The sequence below is a fragment of the Heptranchias perlo genome, chromosome 11, assembly GCF_035084215.1.
Source record: "Heptranchias perlo isolate sHepPer1 chromosome 11, sHepPer1.hap1, whole genome shotgun sequence".
Taxonomy (NCBI): Eukaryota; Metazoa; Chordata; class Chondrichthyes; order Hexanchiformes; family Hexanchidae; genus Heptranchias; species Heptranchias perlo.
In genome coordinates this window covers 77686503-77709227 of record NC_090335.1, presented here as the reverse complement: position 1 = coordinate 77709227, position 22725 = coordinate 77686503, and the positions used below count along the sequence as shown (strand labels likewise).

General features: G+C 47.0%; 1 protein-coding gene across 1 annotated transcript in view; it reads left to right on the top strand.

The window, feature by feature from the left end:
• Positions 1-22725, top strand: part of LOC137326868 (cell adhesion molecule 2-like) — a 386985-nt gene that overhangs the window by 239235 nt on the left and 125025 nt on the right. The window contains exon 8 of the mRNA XM_067992251.1: positions 4354-4476. Coding sequence (XP_067848352.1) covers positions 4354-4476 — 123 coding nt within the window. The remainder of the gene's footprint in view (positions 1-4353; positions 4477-22725) is intronic.

Sequence of the window (22725 nt, the reverse complement as noted above, 5' to 3'; positions counted from 1 at the left end):
TAAAGCCTAAAAATTATTGTTTACGACACTAACGTCCCGAGAGTTTAATGGGCCGGTGTAGGATTCCTCTGTAGTGTTTATCACCTCCGTTAATGGAATGCAGCAAGGGCAGTGTTCAGGCACTAATATCACAAAGAGTCAGTTCAAGGCATCAGTCTGGTGCTGTGTGCGTGAGGAATGAGGCTGCTTAATTCTGTGTCATTTTCTAACACACTTACCTGTCCCACCTGTCATGTTGCAGCTGACAGTTATCCTTACTAATGTCTCCCTAATACCCCTGAGCTCAGGCCACCTCCTGCTGTCCCACCGCTCGTTAATCTCCACAGTCTAAGGGGGAAGCCCGTGATCTACAAATCGGGCACCAGGAGTCGCACAGAGGGAAATCACAGTTCGATGATGCATGACAGTATTGCACAGCGCGAGTCCGTAAGCAGCTTCCTGCTGCCGTTTACAGCGCAGCTGAAGAAGTATAATCTTATTCAGTATAGCCCTCAGCCCTGGTGCTGGCCGACTGAGAGAGCTAATTATCCATCTCCCTCAGTTACCACAGCCAGAGAGAGGGTTTAATGGGCACATGTTTGGATGTGTTGGCAGTGCCAGCTCTGCCCTCTGCCCCTGTTTTAAAGTTACAGTTCAGAGGGTGCCCAGGAGGGGTGTGTGGAATGTAGCAGTCGGAGTGGGAAACCTGGGATCACGTGGATTATCAGAAAGCAGGTGTTCTGAGCTTGGGCTGCCTGGGAGCTGAAGGTCACCCCACATAGAAGCATAGAATGGTTACAGCACAGAAGGAGGCCATTCGGCCCATCGAGACCGTGCCAGGATTTACAGCGTGTTGATAAAGTCGCTGTATACCCGCCCGAACCTTCAACCCAGTACTAAAAGATTCAGCAACTTTAACACTGCAACGAGGGAACGATAGATTAATGTTTCCGGAGGGGCTCACTGTCCAAGAGGGAACGCTGCCTACAGATAGTAGAATATGGAGAGGCTGGAGAGGCTGGGGTTGTTCTCCTTAGAGCAGAGAAGGTTAAGGGGAGATTTAATAGAGGTGTTCAAAATCATGATGGGTTTTGATATATTTAAGAAGGACTAAATATATTTACGAAGGAGCTCGGTAGATTTCTAGACACAAAAGGCATCAAGGGGTATGGGGAGAGAGCGGGAATATGGTATTGAGATAGAGGATCAGCCATGATCATACTGAATGGCGGAGCAGGCTCTATGTTTCTATGTTTCTAAATAAGGAGAAACTGTTTCCAGTGGCAGGAGGGTCGGTAACCAGAGGGCACAGATTTAAGGTCATTGGCAAAAGAACCAGAGGGGAGATGAGGAGAAATTTGTTTACGCAGCGAGTTGTTCTGATCTGGAATGCGCTGCCTGAAAGGGCGGTGGAAGCAGATTCAATAATAACTTTCAAAAGGGAATTGGATAAATACTTGAAGGGGAAAAATATACAGGGCTATGGGGAAAGAGCAAGGGATTGGAACTGATTGGATAGCTCTTCCAAAGAGCTGGCACAGGTTCAATGGGCCGAATGGCCTCTATCTGTGCTGTAACATTCTATGTTAATATTTAGGAACATGAGGAGGCCAACAAACCCATCCCATTCTCAGAGAAAAATCCGATCTCGCCTGCCTTCTAGCTGACTCTCATCGAGAGTGCCATGGTTTGATCCCCACTCTCGCTGTTGCTGCACAGTATTCTGCTCACTGATAGCCCCACAGGCAATAGTTTCACAGCAGGATCAAGGAGGGAATGGGTTATAAAAGGGGCATTGTCATTGGATCAAGGAGGGAATGGGTTATAAAAGGGGCATTGTCATTGGATCAAGGAGGGAATGGGTTATAAAAGGGGCATTGTCATTGGATCAAGGAGGGAATGGGTTATAAAAGACTTTGTTATATTTCACATCACATTATTGTTTTTAAACACAAATTATGTCATTGCTCCCTCTTCTAATTTCCTATCCGTCTGGTCAGTAGTGACAAAGATCCTTTACATTTGATGGGAATTCTCTTGACATTCCGGAGGGAATATACTAACCAGAAAGTCCCAGCTTGCAACTCTGGCCTGTGCTGAGTCAGCTGATCGATAGTTGGCCTCAGGACCCTTTGGGCTAGGGATGGAGGGTAAGGATCAGCCAGGGCTCCTACCCCCGATCACGATCCAGTGACCCGTGTGCGGGTGTCTGAGGAGAGGACCAGACTTTGGCTGGGATCATCCCCCATCCTGTCCTCTACCCTCCCCTCCCGCTCCCCACCCCGCCCGTCCCCTCCCACTCCCTTCTCTGCCCCTGCCACTCCCCTCCCCTCCCACTCCCCACCCTGCCCCTCCCCTCCCCTCCCCTCCCACTCCGCCCCTCCCCTCCCACTCCCATCTCCTTCCCCACCTTGCCCCTCCCCAACCACTCCCCACCCCGCCCATCCCCTCCCACTCCCCTCCCTGCCCCTCCCTCCGCTGCCACTCCCCTCCACTCCCCTCCCCACCCACTCACCTCCCCTCCCACCCCTCACCTCCCCCTCCCCTCCCCTGCCGAGGGTGAATACTCAAGGTCTAGGTTCACCTGTGAATAATGAGCACTTGGAGCTGAGGCACTGAGGGACAGCCAGCACCCGTGAAACTGTACCCTAGGGTCAGTCAGGACCTGCAGGAGAGGAGGAGGCAACTGGGAACTAACAATAGCAAAAGTGTCTGGAGGAGAGGCACCTGTTCTGCTAATATCGAACAGCAGCCTGGTTGAGTCCAGGTGCAGTGAAGTTTACACGGTAGTTTTCTGTTTCCTACATCTGTGTTTGTATTTTTTAACGTGCATATTTATTGCAGGAGATGTTATTTTTCATGTTTAAATTTAAGAGTAAATTCACCAGTCCTGTGCTCACATCAGGGAACCATGGTTCGAGGGAGCCTGGGTCAGAGACAGGACTGGAACACTGCAGCGATTCTCTGACCTGACCTCCCTACGAGTACAGCTCTTCACTGGGACCAAGGCTCAGAGATAGGGCTACAAGAAATGGATATATACTTTAAAAGTAAAATTTGCAGGGCTATGGGGAAAGAGCAGGGGGAGTGGGACTACTTGGATAGTTCTTTCAAAAGAGACAAAATGGGCTGAATGGCCTCCTTTTGTGCTGTTCGATTCTATGATTCTAACACTATGGTCCTGACTCTTAAAGCCACTGTCCCTTCAAATGCAGCTAATGCACTGGGAGTGCACAGGTCAGAGGTGGGGCTCGAACACTGTAGTCCTGATTCTTGAGCCTGCTCTCCTTTACGAGCATAGTTGGATGCTGGAAGCCTGTGACCGGTGAATTTACCCTTTGGTGTCGGCCGAGTTGAATTTTATGTTGTTGTGGCATTGGTAACCATGCAGACCAGGCCTCTTCCCTGTCCCTGGGTCTCGAGCTTCAGTACGATAGTCGAACAGGGGTCTGATAGCACAAACCGAGATTCAGAGAGCCTTGAATGCTACACAGCAGGCAGTCACAACATTCGACCTCTCCCCCTCCGACCTCCAGACAGCGTGCTTGTTGTTGTGTTGTCCATGCCGCACGCCCCCTGCTGTGTTCAAACGAAGGTCGAAGGTCTGCCAGTGTCCAGTGACAGCCCCGGGAATCCTTTTCCCACAGGGCCCTGCGTGTACCATTCACTCCGACCTCGGGTTTGTGTCTCCAAGAGACCGCTCGCTCTGCACCGAGGGGCCAATCTGCTCATCGCGGATTTGGAGTCGAGGTGACGGAGGAAGGTCCCGTCCCGTGCGACGCTGATGAGCGTCCTCGCAGAATAGGCCCACCACCCCCCCCCCCGCCGTATAGGGGTTGCCAACTCTGGTTGGACGTATTCCTGGAGGTTTCATCACATGACCTCGCCCACTCAAACAGCCATTTTTGCCCACCTCCAATATTTTTATAACTAAGAAATGAAAGTGTTTAAAGAAAGTGAAAAGAAACACATACTTTTTTAATGCCCCAATTATGTTTCTCCCAAGGTGCTCGCAGGAGTGGCCTGAAGATTAATCTTTAATTCCTGGAGGGTTGGCAACCCTATCCCTGTAACTTTCTGTTAATCATTGCTTTCGTCAAAGGGACCTGAAAATGTATAACTGTTTTATTGCCTTTGGTTTATATTCAGAGTGTTCTCTTTAATCTGTTAATGTTGGACAGTCGATAGTCGTTGCTTTCTACCGTTCAGCTCCATTGCATCTGTGTATATTTTGGAATGTTTTTTTTTTTGCATTGTGAGTTTCTCTTCATTCACGTTGCACGATCTGTTTGATTTGTTTCATTTTTTTTTTGCCTTTTGGTTTTTTTTTGTCTCTTGCCTGTTTCAAGCTTATTTTTTCTTCCCACCAACCAGATGCTCCCACCTCTCCGTCTCCCGTCATCAACGCCCCCTCCTTCCCTTCCACTAGAACTGTCACAACCCCCGTTACAATAGCAACCAGCACCACCAAACCTGCTGCAGTCTCCAGCCCACGAGGTACAGTATCAAACCCTGCATTTGTTTCTCAATTATTTGCCAAGTTAGCCGAAAGTAGTGAGTAGTGAATTTAGTTATTTTGCTCTTTAAGAGACCATTTATTAAGTGCGATGCTTCAGACAGGACAGGGTAACTATTTGGGGGAGGTGGGGGGGGGCGGAATTTCTAACCGAATTCGCCAGTGGGAATGGGGCGGTTTGGGTTTCGGATGCTCACTTTATGCCCTGCCTGATATTACGCTCCATTGACTTTGATGGAGTCGAAAATTGGGCGGGGTTCAAACCTTCCCATTCCCTCCTGGTGGGTGAGGCTAACCCGCCCCCCTCCCCTCCACCCCACTTTCTGCGTGCAATTCAGATCCTCAATAGAAATCTGACTTCTAAAAAATTTTGCTTAAACAAATAGCCCTTGGTGTTCTGATCACTCAGCTGGTTCAGGCAACTGAGTGAGACAGAACAGGAAACCCCCTAGTTTCACCCCCCATTTCCCGGGTTGCGCCCCTGGGTCAGGAGAAGGAAGCTTGCCTGGTCTTCCAGCTCGTGTCCCCTGTCCACTGCCCACTGCCGGATGGTGCACACGTGTGTGTAGATCTCAGGATCGGACTCAGCTCTGATTCCAGCCCCCACCCCCCCCCCCCCCCCCGCCGCCCCGACACCCCCTTCTCCAAGACCCCCCCGCCCCCAGTGCCACAACCTGCCGATATTTGGGGAGGTACCAGAGGGTGCAAAAACCCAGTGAGGAGTCAACGTCAGCAGGAGAGGGGTAAATGGTGGGAGACGGGCACGTGCGGTGTGATGCAGCCTGACGAGCTGACTAAACGGTTTCACCTAGTTTACGTTTAAAGGTGCAGTGTCATTAAGGGTTTCTAGTAAAGGAAACACGAACAAACCAGAAAGATGAAAACTCCTAATCTCCCAGGGTGACAGGTGATGTCGATCTTTTCAATAGCGCATTAGATGAAGGGTTGACAAATGAGAAATTCCGGACTTTTTCCTTTCCTTCCAATGACTCTTGCTAGAGTACAATTAGTCAGTCACCAGGAGCCTTCTGCTATCTCATTTGTTCTTAGGATGTGGGTGTCGCTGGCAAGGCCACATTTATTGCCTGTCCCCTGTTGCCCTGAGAAGGTGGTGGTGAGCCGCCTTCTTGAACCGCTGCAGTCCGTGTGGTGAAGGTTCTCCCACAGTGCTGTTAGCGAATTCCAGGATATTGATCCAGTCATGAAGGAGTGGCGATACATGTCCAAGTCAGGCTGATGTGAGACTTGGAGGGAACCTTGCTACTCCAGTCCTTCCTCATGGTACAGGACATAGGGGAGGAAGGTGCTGTTGAAGTAACCTTGGTGAGCTGCTACGGTGCATCCTGTAGATCGTACACATTGCACCAACAGTGCGCCGGTGGTGGAGGGGGTCTATATTGAGTCCAGTGACAGAGGTATTGATCAAATGAACTGCTCTGTCCTGGATGGTGTCGAGCTTCTCCCATCCAGGCAAGTGGAGAGTATTCCATCACACTCCTGACTTGTGCCTTGTAGATGGTGGAAAGGCTTTGGGGAGTCAGGAGGTGAGTCACTCGCTGCAGAATACCCAGCCTCTGACCTGCTCTTGTCGCCACAGTATTTATGTGGCTGGTCCAGTTGAGTTTCTGGTCAATGGTGACCCCCAGGATGTTGATGGTGGGGGATTCGGTGATGGTAATGCAGTTGAATGTCATGGGGAGGTGGTTAGACTCTCTCTTGTTGGAGATGGTCATTGCCTGGCACTTGTGTGACACAAATGTTACTTGCCACTTATGAGCCCAAGCCTGGATGTTGTCCAGGTCTTGCTGCATGCAGCCATGGACTGCTTCATTATCTGAGGGGTTGCGATTGGAACTGAACACTGTGTATTAATCAGCGAACATCCCCATTTCTGACCTTATGACAGAGGGAAGGTCACTGATGAAGCAGCTGAAGATGGTTGGGCCTAGGACACTGCCCTGAGGAATTCCTGCAGCAATGTCCTGGGGCTGAGATGATTGGCCTCCAACAACCACTACCATCTTCCTTTGTGCTAGGTGTGACTCCAGCCACTGGAGAGTTTTCCCCCTGATTCCCATTGACTTCAATTTTACGAGGGCTCCTTGGTGCCATACTCGGTCAAATGCTGCCTTGATGTCAAGGGCAGTTACTCTCACCTCACCTCTGGAATTCAGCTCTTGTGTCCATGTTTGGACCAAGGCTGTAATGAGGTCTGGAGCCGAGTGGTCCTGGCGGAACCCAAACTGAGCATCGGTGAGCAGGTTATTGGTGAGTAAGTGCCGCTTGATAGCACTGTCGACGACACCTTCCATCACTTTGCTGATGATTGAGAGTAGACTGATGGGGCGGTAATTGGCCGGATTGGATTTGTCCTGCTTTTTGTGGACAGGACAAACCTGGGCAATTTAACACATTGTCGGGTAGATGCCAGTGTTGTAGCTGTACGGAACAGCTTGGCTAGAGACGCAGCTAGTTCTGGAGCACAAGTCTTCAGCACTACAGCCGGTATGTTGTCGGGGCCTTTGTTGTATCCAGTGCACTCAGCCGTTTCTTGATGTTACGTGGAGTAAATCGAATTGGCTAAAGACTGGCTTCTGTGATGATAGGGATATCAGGAGGAGGCCGAGATGGATCATCTACTCGGCACTCCTGGCTGAAGATGGTTGCAAACACTTCAGCCTTGTCTTTTGCACTCACGTGCTGGACTCTGCCATCATTGAGGATGGGGATGTTCGTGGAGCCTCCTCCTCCTGTTAGTAGCTTAAATCTCCACCATTCCCAACTGGATGTGGCAGGACTGCAGAGCTTTGAACTGGTCCGTTGGTTGTGGAATCGCTTAGTTCTGTCTATAGCATGTTGCTTCTGCTGTTTTGCATGCATGTAGTCCTGAGTTGCAGCTTCACCAGGTTGGCGCCTCATTCTCAGGTACGCCTGGTGCTGCTCTTCTACAGTCTTTGAACCAGGGTTGGCCGCCCCAGAGGGCTGTGGATGCTCAGTCGTTGAATATATTCAAGACTGAGATCAATAGGTTTTCGACACTAAGGGAACCAAGGGATATGGGGATAGGGCAGGAAAGTGGAGTTGAGGTCAAAGATCAGCCATGATCTTATTGGACGGCGGAGCAGGCTCGAGGGGCCATACGGCCTACTCCTGCTCCTATTTCTTATCTTCTTATGGTAACGGTGGAGTGAGTGATATGCCGGGCCATGTGGTTACAGATTGTGGTGGAATCCAATTCTGCTGCTGCTGATGGCCCTCAGCGCCTCATGGATGCCCAGTTTTGAGCTGCTAGATCTGTTCTGAATCTGTCCCACTTAGCACAGTGGCAGTGCCACATGACATGATGGATGGTGTCCTCAGTGTGAAGACGGGACTTGGTCTCCACAAGGACTGTGTGTAGTCACTCCTACCAATATTGTCATGGACAGTGGAATACTGGATTGGGAGCAGTGAGATTTGGAAAGGAGACAGTGGTATACAGATAGTGTGTGGTGAGACACGGGATAGGGGGTGGTGAGATACAAATAACACATGAGCGAGCGGTAATATCAGTTGTAGTGAATTAACTGCTCCTGATCCGATCAGATTGTACATAACCAGTCCTCAGCATGTGTGAGAAAAAAATCAGAATGGGAAATCAGAATACCAAAGATAGGAAAAGATGGAAACTCACTCTGCTTTTATTATAATCTCCGATCCACAGAGCAGGTGAGTCATTGTCACTTCTGATGTTGATAAACTGAGCTGATCGCAACCCCTCCGTCTGCAGAATGGGGGTTACCCCGCACACTGTAACACCGCTCCTCGAGATATAGAAAGAAAGACTTGCATTTATATAGTGCCTTTCATGTCCTCAGGATGTCCCACAATGCTTTTCAGCCACTGAAGTACTTTTTGAAGTGTATTCCCATTGTAATGTAGGAAACGCGGCAGCAAATTTACGCACAGCAAGATCCCACAAACAGCAATATGGTAATGACCAGATAATCTGTTTTAACAATGCTGGTTGAGGGATAGATATTGGCCAGGACACCAGGGAGAACTCCCCTGCTCTTCTTCAAAATAGTGTTGTGGGATCTTTTACGTCCACCTGAGAGAGCAAACAGGGCCTCGGCTTAACGTCTCATCCAAAAGGTGGAAATTTCGACAATACAGCACCTCCTCAGTACTGCCCCCTCTGACAGTCCAGCACTCCCTCAGTACTGCACTGGGAGTGTCAGCCCAGATTATGTGCTCAAGTCTCTGGAGTGGGACTTGAACCCACAACCTTCTGACTCAGAGGAGAGAGTGCTGCCCACTGTAGAGTGAGAGTGAAGAAGAAATGACTGCACCCTTTCTGTGGTACAGATTGAAATGATGCAGCAAGTGGATGTCCCAGTGACAGGGCCTGAACCGTTACCGCCACGGGCTTTATTTTCACAGATTTCAGCTCCACAGTTGTTACAAAAATAAATCCCACCTAAATATTTATGCCGTCATTAATCGGACTGGCACAGGCTTGCTGGGTGAGAAAGATCAACATAAGAACATAAGAAATAGGAGCAGGAGTAGGCCACACAGCCCCTCGAGCCTGCTCCTCCATTCAATCAGATCATGGCTGATCTTCAACCTCAACTCCACTTTCCCGCCCGATCCCCATATCCCTTGATTCCCTTAGTGTCCAAAAATCTATCGATCTCAGACTTGAATATACTCAACGACTCAGCATCCCCAGCCCCCTGGGGTAGTGAATTCCAAAGATTCACAACCCTCTGAGTGAAGAAATTCCTCCTCATCTCAGTCCTAAATGTCCAACCTCTTATCCTGAGACTATGTCCCCTAGTTCTAGAATCTCCAGCCAGGGCAAATGGCCTCTCAGCATCTACCCTGTTAAGCCCCGTCAGAATCTTGTATGTTTCAATGAGATCACCTCTCATTCTTTTAAACTCCAGAGAGTATAGGCCCATTCTACTCAATCTCTCCTCATAGGACAACCCTCTCATCCCAGGAATCAATCTAGTGAACCTTCATTGCACCACCTCTAAGGCAAGAATATCCTTCCTTAAGTTAGGAGACTCAAACTGTACGCAGTACTCCAGGTGTGGTCTCACCAAAGCCCTGTACAACGGTAGCAAGATTCCCTTACTCTTGTACTCCAAGCCCCTTGCAATAAAGGCTGCCTAATTGCTTGCTGTACTTGCTTGTTAACCTTCCGTGTTTCGTGTGCAAGGACACCCAAATCTCTCTGAACACCAACATTTAATAGTTTCTTAACCATTTAAAAAAATTCTGTTTTTCTTTTCTTCCTACCAAAGTGAATAATCTCACATTTCCCTACATTATGCTCCATCTGCCACCTTCTTGCCCACTCACTAAACCTGTCCATAACCCTTTGCAGACTCTGTGTCCTCCTCACAGCTTACTTTCCCACCTAGCTTTGTTCGTCTGCAAACTTGGATACATTACACTCGGTCCTTTCATCTAAGTCATTAATATAGATTGTAAATAGCTGAGGCCCAAGCACTGATCCTTGCACCCTCCCCCCACTAGTCTGCCAACCTGAAAATGACCCCTTTATCCATACTCTCTGTTTTCTGTCCGTTAACCAATCCTCTATCCATACTAATATATTACCCCCAACCCCATGAGCCCTTATCTTGTGTAACAACCTTCTGTGTGGCACCTTATTGAATGCCTTTTTAAAATCCAAATATACTACATCCACTGGTTCCTCTTTATCTACCCTGCTCGTTACATCCTCAAAAAACTCTAATAAATTTGTCAAACACGATTTCCCTTTCATAAAACCATGTTGACTCTGCCTAATCATATTATGATTTTCTAAGTGCCCTGTTACCACTTCCTTAATAATGGATTCCAGTATTTTCCCAATGACTGATGTCAGGCTAACTGGACTGTAGTTCCCTGTTTTCTCTCTTCCTCCTTTCTTGAATAGCGGGGTTACATTTGCTACCTTCCAATCCACGGGGACTGTTCTAGAATCCGTGGAATTTTGGAAGATCACGACCAATGCATCCACTATCTCCGCAGCCTCCTCTTTTAGAACCCTCGGATGTAGGTCATCAGATCCAGGGGATTTGTTGGCTTTTAGTCCCATTAATTTCTCCAGTACTTTCTCTTTACTAATATTAATTGCTTTAACTTCCTCACTCTCATTAGACCCTTGGTTCCCCACTATTTCTGGTATGCTTCTTGTGTCTTCTGCTGTGATGACAGATGCAAAATATTTGTTTAACGTCTCTGCCATTTTCTTATTCCCCATTATAATTTCTCCTGTCTCAGCCTCTAAGGGACCCATGTTTACTTTTGCTAATCTCTTCCTTTTTACAAATTTGTAGAAGCACTTACAATCTATTTTTATATTTCATGCTAATTTACTTTCATATTCAATTTTCTCCCTCTTTTTCAATTTTTTGGTCATCCTTTACTGGTTTCTAAAACTCTCCCAATCCTCAGGCTTACAACTCTTCTTTTAATCTAAAACTATCCTTAACTTCTTTAGTTAGCCAAGGATGGATCACTTTTCCCATGGAGATTTTATTTCTCAATGAATTGTATATTTGTTGAGAATTATGGAATATTTCAATAAATATTTGCCATTGCTTAACTACCGTCATATCTTTTAATCTAATTCACCAATCTACTTTAGCCAACTCGCCCCTCATACCTGTGTAATTGGCTTTATTTAAGTTTAAAACTCTAGTTTCGGACTTAAGTACGTCACTCTCGAACTCAATGTGAAATTCTACCATATTATGATCACTCTTCCCCAGAGGATCCATTACTATGAGATTACTAATTAACCCTGTCTCATTACACAAATAAGATGTAAAATAGCCTGTTCCCTGGTTGGTTCCACGACGCATTGTTCTAGGAAACTGTCTCGAATACATTCCATTAACTCGTCCTCCAGACTACCTTTGCCAATTTGATTTGCCCAGTCTATATGAAGATTAAAGTCCCCCACAATTATTGTTTTTTTTTATTTGTTCACGGGATGTGGGCGTCGCTGGCAAGGCCGGCATTTATTGCCCATCCCTAATTGCCCTCGAGAAGGTGGTGGTGAGCCGCCTTCTTGAACCGCTGCAGTCCGTGTGGTGACGGTTCTCCCACAGTGCTGTTAGGAAGGGAGTTCCAGGATTTTGACCCAGCGACAATGAAGGAACGGCGATATATTTCCAAGTCGGGATGGTGTGTGACTTGGAGGGGAACGTGCAGGTGGTGTTGTTCCCATGCGCCTGCTGCCCTTGTCCTTCTAGGTGGTAGAGGTCGCGGGTTTGGGAGGTGCTGTCGAAGAAGCCTTGGCGAGTTGCTGCAGTGCATCCTGTGGTGAAGGGAGTGAATGTTTAGGGTGGTGGATGGGGTGCCAATCAAGCGGGCTGCTTTATCTTGGATGGTGTCGAGCTTCTTGAGTGTTGTTGGAGCTGCACTCATCCAGGCAAGTGCATTACCTTTGTTGCAAGCTTCTATTATTTCATGATTAATACCCTCCAACGGTATAGCTACTATTAGGGGGCCTATAAACTGCTCCCACCAGTGTTTTCTGCCCCTTGTTATTTCTTATTTCCACCCAGACTGATTCTAATTCCTGATCTTCTGAGACAAGATCCTTTCTCACCACTGTCCTAATGTCATCCTTTATTATCAGGACTACAACCCTCTCCCTCCTTTTCCATTTTGTCTGACCTTTCTAAATGTCAAGTACCCTGGAATATTTAGTTCCCAACCTTGGTCACCTTACAACCACGTCTCTGTAAAGACTATGAGATCAAACCCATTTATCTCTATTTGTGCCATTAATTCCTCTATCTTGTTACGAATGCTCCGTGCATTCAGATAAAGCGCCTTGAATTTTAACTTTTTCCCATTTTTCCCTGATTTGACCTTATTTGCTGATGCACCATTACCGTTAAACTCTCTGTCCCTTCCTGCCACACTCTGCTTATCTTTACCCAAATCACTACATTGCTCTATTGCCTTGACTTTTCACTTTAAATTTCTAAATTTCCCCTCACCTGAACCTCAAATATAAATTTGTCCAGGAGCTGCGTCCCATTACAATGCAACCCCTGATAAATTCCTGTTGGCTCGTGCCTGTGAAATTCGAGTTGTGGAACCAGATAGTTTACCTCCCCTAAATTATCATTTCCCAACACGTTTAGCCCGTGTCATTTTAAGGTGATGGGATGGGATTGAAAGCTTAAAAAAAGGCACCTCTGTGTGTGCTGAGATATATATTGTAATGCTGGAGATGCTCTCCTTACTCAGCCAGATGTGTTGTGCTCTCAGACGGAGTCTCAGCTTGTGTCTGTGCAATGTTCAGCTGCAGTCTTCAATGTTTAATGTTCTCACACACCTGCTTGATATCTGCTCGTTCAGGTAATGGATTTGAAGCTTTGCTCAGTAATTAAAATTAAAAGAAATGTGCTCAGCACTGCCTGCCTTGCAGCTAGCTCATGCTTTGGCTGGAACGCATGGTCAGATCGCAATCGCACACCCTCCGTCTGTCAGGAAATAAAAACTGTAGTCAGGTGCATGCTTTTAAAAAAATAAAGAAACTTGCATAATTACCGTCAGTTGACGACTGCCAGTCTCAGCAAGTCTGTTTCATTCTGTCCAGTAAAGATAAATGGGCCTGTCAGCTGAATTGCACAAATCCTCTGATTCAGGGGTGTAGGGTGGGGGGACCGTGCCTGATGTCACTTGATAGAAACAAGGGATGTTCTTCCACAGCTGGTCCGTCTCGCAATTCGACCGGTGAAAACCGATCAGCTAGCCTTGCGATTCTAAACGCTGACCGGGATATTGCAGTGAATCGGAGCGGATGTTATTGATCGGATAGCCCACACATGACCAACACTAGGACTACATGTAACAAGGGCAATATCTGTTCCTGCACCTCTCCCGATTGAAGTCAATGGAAATGAATATCGGCAGAGATGTATAACGGGCGGCTGAATTGATCGTATTTCACCCAGTCCCACAAGGTCAAAATTCCCCCACTGTGTTCCTTGGACTGTGAGGTTGGAACAGGGGATACAGGCTTAAGACAGCAAAAATTTGAATGATGCGAGAGATCAGAATGATTTTTCTCACTGAATATGGAACAGACTCCCAGCAAAAGCAGTTGAGGCAGAGATAAGAGAGTTAAAACCCGCTGCATATCTGATTAGAATGGGATTGGGATTCTAGGGGTAGGTACAGACTGAGGTGATCAAATCGCAGGACACACTGGGGTAGAACTCGAGTTTGTGTAAAACGGATGATGGTGAGTTGGCAGCCCGTTTTATATCTCTCCTCATTTTTATTTCCATTGGCTGTTTTTTACAGTTCGTTCTTCTGAGTTTCCGTGACCCAATCTGTATGTTTTCTTCACATCAGCAGACTCCGTATTTATATCACGCCTTTAACCTAGTAAAACGTCCCAAGGCGATTCGCAGGAGCGATTATCAAACAAAATTTGACACCGAGCCACATAAGGAGATATCAGGACAGGTGACCAAAAGCTTGGTCAAAGAGGTAGGTTTTAAGGAGCGTCTTAAAGGAGGAGAGAGAGCTGGAGAGGTTTAGGGATATAAGAACATAAGGAATAAGAGCAGGAGTAGGCCATACGGCCCCTCGAGCCTGCTCCGCCATTCAATCAGATCATGGCTGATCTTCAACCTCAACTCCACTTTCCTGCCCGATCCTCATCTCCCTTGATTCGCCTAGAGTCCAAAAATCTATCGATCTCAGCCTTGAAAATACTCAACGACTGAGCATCCACAGCCCTCGGGTAGAGAATTCCAAAGATTCACAACCCTCTGAGTGAAGAAATTCCTCCTCATCTCAGTCTTAAATAAGAACATAAGAAATAGGAGCAGGAGTAGGCCAATCGGCCCCTCGAGCCTGCTCCGCCATTCAATAAGATCATGGCTGATCTGATCCTAACCTCAAATCTAAATTCATGTCCAATTTCCTGCCCGCTCCCCGTAACCCCTAATTCCCTTTACTTCTAGGAAACTGTCTATTTCTGTTTTAAATTTATTTAATGATGTAGCTTCCACAGCTTCCTGGGGCAGCAAATTCCACAGACCTACTACCCTCTGAGTGAAGAAGTTTCTCCTCATCTCAGTTTTGAAAGAGCAGCCCCTCATTCTAAGATTATGCCCCCTAGTTCTAGTTTCACCCATCCTTGGGAACATCCTTACCGCATCCACCCGATCAAGCCCCTTCACAATCTTATATGTTTCAATAAGATCACCTCTCATTCTTCTGAACTCCAATGAGTAGAGTCCCAATCTACTCAACCTCTCCTCATATGTCCACCCCCTCATCCCCGGGATTAACCGAGTGAACCTTCTTTGTACTGCCTCGAGAGCAAGTATGTCTTTTCTTAAGTATGGAGACCAAAACTGTATGCAGTATTCCAGGTGCGGTCTCACCAATACCCTATATAACTGCAGCAATACCTCCCTGTTTTTATATTCTATCCCCCGAGCAATAAAAGCCAACATTCCGTGGCCGACCCCTTATTCTCAGACTGTGCCCTCTAGTTCTAGGGAGGGAATTCCAGAGCTCACGGCCTGGACAGCTGAAGGCCGCCAATGGTGGAGCGATGAAAATCAGGGATGCGCAAGAGGCCGGAATTGGAGGAGCGCAGAGATCTCTGAGGGTTGTAGGGCTGGAGGAGGTTACAGAGATAGGGAGGGGCGAGGCCATGGAGGGATTTGAAAACAAGGATGAGAATTTTAAAATCGAGGTAAAGTAAAGATGATGACTATTGTAATTCTAACTCTGGTACTGGGACAGCTGATCGGTTTCAATGGCCTGAGATCACACCCAAAGCAGTATTGGACGGACAAATGGTGAATTAAACTCTGCAGTAAAACAGAAGGGAACGAATACAGCTATCAGTCAGTTCCCTCCGAAAAATCTTTGCTCCGCCATGCAGTCCCAGTGGAGAGTTAACAATCCTCAGCGCTGTTAACAACAATCGACCATCTCGTTTGTTTCAGTCTGTGTTTCTGAAATCAATGTCAGAAAGCTCATTATATTAATGGAGCCCCGGGTACCTCGAGCTGTGCATTTGTTTCACTGGAGCAGTTCTAACAACTGGCCAACATCTAACAGACCCACACCGGGCTGGGGCTCGTGATCTTTCGCTGAGAAGTGTGAAAACAAGGGAAAAAATTCATAAACTGTGATGTCAAATCCATAATTACTAGCTGCTATTGTAGTGCTACAGTCCAGAGTGTATGTAATGTGTGTGTACATTATACAGGCCAGCTCTGACCCTGTGTGTACATTATACAGGCCAGCTCTGACCCTGTGTGTACATTATACAGGTCAGCTCTGACCCTGTGTGTACATTATACAGGCCAGCTCTGACCCTGTGTGTACATTATACAGGCCAGCTCTGACCCTGTGTGTACATTATACAGGCCAGCTCTGACCCTGTGTGTACATTATACAGGCCAGCTCTGACCCTGTGTGTACATTATACAGGCCAGCTCTGACCCTGTGTGTACATTATACAGGCCAGCTCTGACCCTGTGTGTACATTATACAGGCCAGCTCTGACCCTGTGTGTACATTATACAGGCCAGCTCTGACCCTGTGTGTACATTATACAGGCCAGCTCTGACCCTGTGTGTACATTATACAGGCCAGCTCTGACCCTGTGTGTACATTATACAGGCCAGCTCTGACCCTGTGTGTACATTATACAGGCCAGCTCTGACCCTGTGTGTACATTATACAGGCCAGCTCTGACCCTGTGTGTACATTATACAGGCCAGCTCTGACCCTGTGTGTACATTAAACCAAGTCCCGTTTTCCCTCTCAGGCTTTTCCCCAGTGTCCTGTTTTATCCCTCAACCAATACCTAAAACAGATTATCTGCTCATTATCACATTGCTGTTTGTTGGATCTTGCTGTGCGTAAATTAGCTGCTGCGTTTCCTACATTACAAAAGTGACTACACTTCGAAAAGTACTTCATCGGCTGTAAAGCTCTTCGGGATGTCCTGTGGTCGTGAAAGACGCTATATAAATGCAAGTTCTTCCTTTCTTTTGGGCTGGAGAGAGAAGAATCTGTCAGGGCTTCTGCTCTAGTTTGTTATGCACTGACCCCTGCGTGTACAGAAGGGATGGGATCGGGCTTGGCTTTGATCCTCTCTGCCCAGGCGAGGCTCACACACGGAGAATAGCCATTTGGGAGATGTACCAGAAGGCTCCTGGCACCTGTCGAATTGTAGCCCAGCCTGAGACCACACCCTCAGTGAAGGAGGGGTGTAGTGGGGTCTTGGTGACAAAACTGGCCTTGTAACCCAGAGCTCAAGCATTCCAATCTCACCATGGGAAGTTGTGAAATAATCGAAAGCTGCCGAATTGTTGGAAAATCCAACTGGTTCAGGACTGTCCCACAGGGAGGGGAACCTGTCACCATCTCTCTGGCCTCTCTGTGACTCCAGACCCACAGGGAGGGGAACCTGTCACCATCTCTCTGGCCCCTCTGTGACTCCAGACCCACAGAGTCGGGGTCGGGAGGGGGGGGTTGATTCCTACTGCCCTCTCAAGGATCAAACAATCTCTTCCAGAAGGCCCAGCACTACTCTGTCCAGCGCAACTAATGTGGCATTGCCTTCACCCCCAGTGTAATAACAGTGGAGCAGTGGCAATGGGGCACAGGCTGCAGAGGAGGCAGGGCTAGCTGACGCCTTTAAGGAGGCTGTTGAGAAGGAGGATAACTATAGAGGGTTTAACAGCACTGCCCCACAGGTCAACAAAGGAAGTGAGTGCCCCTTAAAGAAGGGAAGTTACGGGGGGGATGTGGGAGGGGAGGGGGTCCTTGGTCATCATAATCGGACGTGGATCTGGGTGGAGTGGGGCTGAGGGGCCGAATGGCCGAAATTCGTTTTCCAAAACAGAGTTGAACACAGGTACCCCGCGTGCTGTTAGATATGCTGTCCCTTGTCTCATGTCTCCTACATTGTACCCAGGCATGTGAGAACGATGCATTGCTCTTATGTTATGTTAGAAGGTGCTGCTGATGTCAACTGCTCTGATCATGTGACGTCAGTCATGATCAGATGACCAGCGAGAACCAATCACCATCCTCACAGGCGAGCCGGATGATGTCATGTCTGACTGCATTTATTTGTTTCCTTTTTATATTTTTTTCTCTCTTTTAAGTTTTCAAACTTTATGTTTTTTTTGTTCTCTTATCCATGTCACTGTTTCCCATCACCTGCATCCTACCTGCCTGCAGCCGCGACGAAACCCACAGCCCTAACCAGCCCAGCTGAAGGTAAATGGTTCGCTGTTAGCACAGGACCCAGCAACAATCGAGGGGCTCTATCAATGATCAGCCATGGGTCACCCCTACACACAGAGCCCCACACACACACCCACACAGACCCCCACACACACACACCCACACACAGAGCCCCACACACACACAGAGCCCCCCACACACACCCACACAGACCCCCACACACAGAGCCCCACACACCCACACACACACACACAGACCCCCCCCAACACACACACACACACACACACCCACACACACACACACACCCACACACACACACACACACACACCCACACACACACACACACACACACCCACACACACACACACACCCACACACACACACACACCCACACACACACACACACAGACCCGCCCACACCCACACACACACACAGACCCCCCCCAACACACACACACACACAGACCCCCCCCAACACACACACACACCCACACAGAGCCCCACACACACCCCCACACACCCCCCCTGTGTCTGAGTGAAACAGCTCTCCCCCCTGGGTTAGTTGCTGTTCATGTACTCTGATCGCACGGCACAAGAGACCGGAAAACCCTTGGCGAGAGAATGACCCCCCCCAGGGCTTAAATTGCCCTTTTAACTATTCAGACCAGCAGTCCCGTGTGGGACTGAGCCGCACAGACCAGGAGGTTGCCCAGATTCCATCCCCGGTCGATGCCCAACTGGTGCAGACACAGCTGGCCCCTGGACGAAGGGCAGGGTCCCGATCGCTGTCCGGCTGGAGATTGCATGCCCATGCAGTTTACCAGTCAAAGGCAGCATCAGGCGCGTTGCTCACACCGCCTCCCATTGTTGAATAGCTCACTGTCCAGCGGGATGGGGAAACGTACCTTGGGCGAAGCTCTGGCGGGCGGCCCGACCCCCCCAGTGAGAGACGGCACCTTCAGAAGACCAAGGGAGAGAATTGGCAGATTACAAAGCCGGTGATTTCAGCGATGTGCTGCTTATTATCCGGCTGTCAGTCACCGCCACCCCGCGGGGGTGGGGGTGTGTGTGTGTGGGGGTGTGACCGGCCTTTTGTTCACATTAGCCCCAGGGTGAAGCGGCCCCATTGATCAGTGCCTCTGGGTTGCTGGGCTGTGCTAGTTGAGTGGTAGAGTTGTTTCGATCTCGGTAGTTGCTGTGGTGTTTGTGCACTCGGGCTTGAGTTCGTGATGTGTTCATTGTAAAGTTTACAGCAAGAGGAAAGATACTTGACTGAGGGCGCCTGTTACCCACTAAAATAGACCACTGCCCAGGAACTCCCGGCTCTGCAGCTCCTTTATGTTCACAGTGGTTTATTTTCTGCCATTGACAGGTCCCATGTCATGTATCTATATTTATACCACACCTCGTATTAAAGCTGCCTCACACTCTGTACAGCTCAGATGAACAGACTCTTGTTAGTATCCACTTAGGACAACCGCTGCCTTGGGAGGTCCCAGATTGGCCGATTCAAGCCCAGATGAGCCAGGGATTCCCCGTCTGCTGACAGACACACTGTGCACAGGGAAGCTCCTTAAAAATGTGTGGCAGCTTGTGCATGGATCAGTGAGTAGAGGCAGCAGTGTGGTAGGGAGCCATACAGACCAGGAAGGGCCTCAGGTTAAACCCCAGCCGGTTGAGGAGGGGGGGATGAGTTTGCTGCGTTTCCTGCTGCTGATCGCCATCCAGTGACCTCAGCCGTTGAGCGAGTGGGCAGCAGGCGATGAGTGGTTTCGGGCAGGGCTGTGATCCCCACCATGGTCCAATAGCCTGTCGACACTCACTGCCTGGGACAACACATGAGGAATGAGCACTTGGTGGACTAACCAGAGGACAGCTGTCTGCTGTGGAACCCGTCCCCCAGGGAGACTCGGCACCTTTAGGAGAGGAGGGGGAGAATTGTTGGGAGGAAGGAGGGAACCAAGAAAATATGAGGCAGTGTTTATCCATTGTGTGTGGTATAGATACATACACTGTGTAATATAGATACATACACTGTGTAATATAGATACATACACTGTGTAATATAGATACATACACTGTGTAATATAGATACATACACTGTGTAATATAGATACATACACTATGGTATAGATACATACACTGTGTAATATAGATACATACACTATGGTATAGATACATACACTGCGTAATATAGATACATACACTATGGTATAGATACATACACTGTGTAATATAGATACATACACTATGGTATAGATACATACACTGTGTAATATAGATACATACACTATGGTATAGATACATACACTGTGTAATATAGATACATACACTATGGTATAGATACATACACTGTGTAATATAGATACATACACTATGGTATAGATACATACACTGTGTAATATAGATACATACACTATGGTATAGATACATACACTGTGTAATATAGATACATACACTATGGTATAGATGCGTGTTGTGTGATATACATTATGGTATATATACTGACACTGATATAGATATATACACTATGGTGTAGATCAGACACTGTAATATAGATATTTACACTATGATGTAGATACAGACACTGTGCCATAAATATGTAAACTATATGGAGTATAGATGAGCACACTGTGCTATAGATACATACAATGTGTGTGGTACAGGCGTTTACACTGTGTATAGAATAAATATATAAGTGGTGTAGTATGTACACCATGTACACAGTGATATAGATACAGACACTGGGGTAATTTTAATCTTGGGCGATGGTATAAAATGGGCAAAGTCGATTTGACCACCTATTGAAGGCAAAGGAAGAGATCACAGGAAGAGATGTATAATCAGCAGTCAAATCAATATCACCCATTTTATACCATCACCCAAAGTTAAAATTACCCCCATTGTGAGTGGTATAGATACGTAGACTGTGTATTGTATAACTATATAAACGGTGCGGTATAAATATATATGCTATGGTATAGCTGTGTATACTGTGGTATAGAAATGTACATGGTGTATGGTATAGATATGTAACTGTGATATAAATCTGCACACTGTATAGAATTGAAATGTATATTGTATATGGTATAGATGTGTAACTGATTTAAATACACACACTGCATATGGTATAGATATGTCACTGTGGTATAAATATGCACAATTTGTATGGTATGGATGCACACACTGTTTATGGTATAGATGTGGGCACTGTGTGTGATACAGATATTTAAATGTGTAGTATAACTTTACATGGGGCATGATAAAGATAAATACACTGTGTATGGTATAGATATGTAACGTGGTATAAATATGTACACTGTATGGTAAAGATATGTACACTGTGCATGGTATAGATGTGTAGACTGTATGGTATGAATACATACACTGTGTATGGTATCAGTATGTATACAGCCTATGATATGGATACATACACTATGTGTGGTATAGACACGTACGCTGTATGGTATAGATATGTACACTGTGCATGGTATAGATATATATATAATGTATGGTGCAGATACACACACTGTGCAGTATAGCTACATACACTGTGTGTGGTGTTGATACATACACTGTTTGTGGTATAGATATGTAACTTGGTATAATATGTACACTGTGTGTGGTGTTGACATGTGCGTTTGTGTGGTGTTGATATGTGTGTGTGTGTGGTGTTGATATGTGCGTGTGCGTGACGTTGATATGTGTATGTGGTGTTGATATGTGCGTGTGTGTGGTGTTGATATGTGTATGTGTGTGGTGTTGATAGGTGTATGTGGTGTTGATATGTGCGTGTGTGTGATGTTGATATGTGTGTGTGTGGTGTTGATATGTGTGTGTGTGTGGTGTTGATATGTGCGTGTGTGTGATGTTGATATGTGTATGTATGTGGTGTTGATATGTGTGTGTGTGGTGTTGATATGTGCGTGTGTGTGGTGTTGATATGTGTATGTGTGTGGTGTTGATATGTGTATGTGGTGTTGATATGTGTGTGTGTGTGATGTTGATATGTGTGTGTGGTGTTGATATGTGTGTGTGTGGTGTTGATATGTGCGTGTGTGTGGTGTTGATATGTGTGTGTATGTGGTGTTGATATGTGTATGTGGTGTTGATATGTGCGTGTGTGTGGTGTTGATATGTGTGTGTGTGTGATGTTGATATGTGTGTGTGTGTGGTGTTGATATGTGCGTGTGTGTGGTGTTGATATGTGTATGTGATGTTGATAGATGTGTGTGATGTTGATATGTGCGTTTGTGTGATGTTGATATGTGTGTGTGTGTGTGGTGTTGATATGTGTATGTGATGTTGATATGTGCGTGTGTGTGGTGTTGATATGTGCGTGTGTGTGATGTTGATATGTGTATGTATGTGGTGTTGATATGTGTGTGTGTGGTGTTGATATGTGCGTGTGTGTGGTGTTGATATGTGTATGTGTGTGGTGTTGATATGTGCGTGTGTGTGATGTTGATATGTGTATGTATGTGGTGTTGATATGTGCGTGTGTGTGATGTTGATATGTGTGTGTGTGTGGTGTTGATATGTGTGTGTGTGTGGTGTTGATATGTGCGTGTGTGTGGTGTTGATATGTGTATGTGGTGTTGATATGTGCGTGTGTGTGATGTTGATATGTGTGTGTGTGGTGTTGATATGTGCGTGTGTGTGGTGTTGATATGTGCGTGTGTGTGGTGTTGATATGTGTATGTATGTGGTGTTGATATGTGCGTGTGTGTGGTGTTGATATGTGCGTGTGTGTGGTGTTGATATGTGTGTGTGTGTGGTATTGATATGTGCGTGTGTGTGGTGTTGATATGTGTATGTGATGTTGATATGTGTGTGTGATGTTGATATGTGCGTGTGTGTGGTGTTGATATGTGTGTGTGATGTTGATATGTGCGTGTGTGTGATGTTGATATGTGTGTGTGTATGTGGTGTTGATATGTGTGCGTGTGTGTGATGTTGATATGTGTGTGTG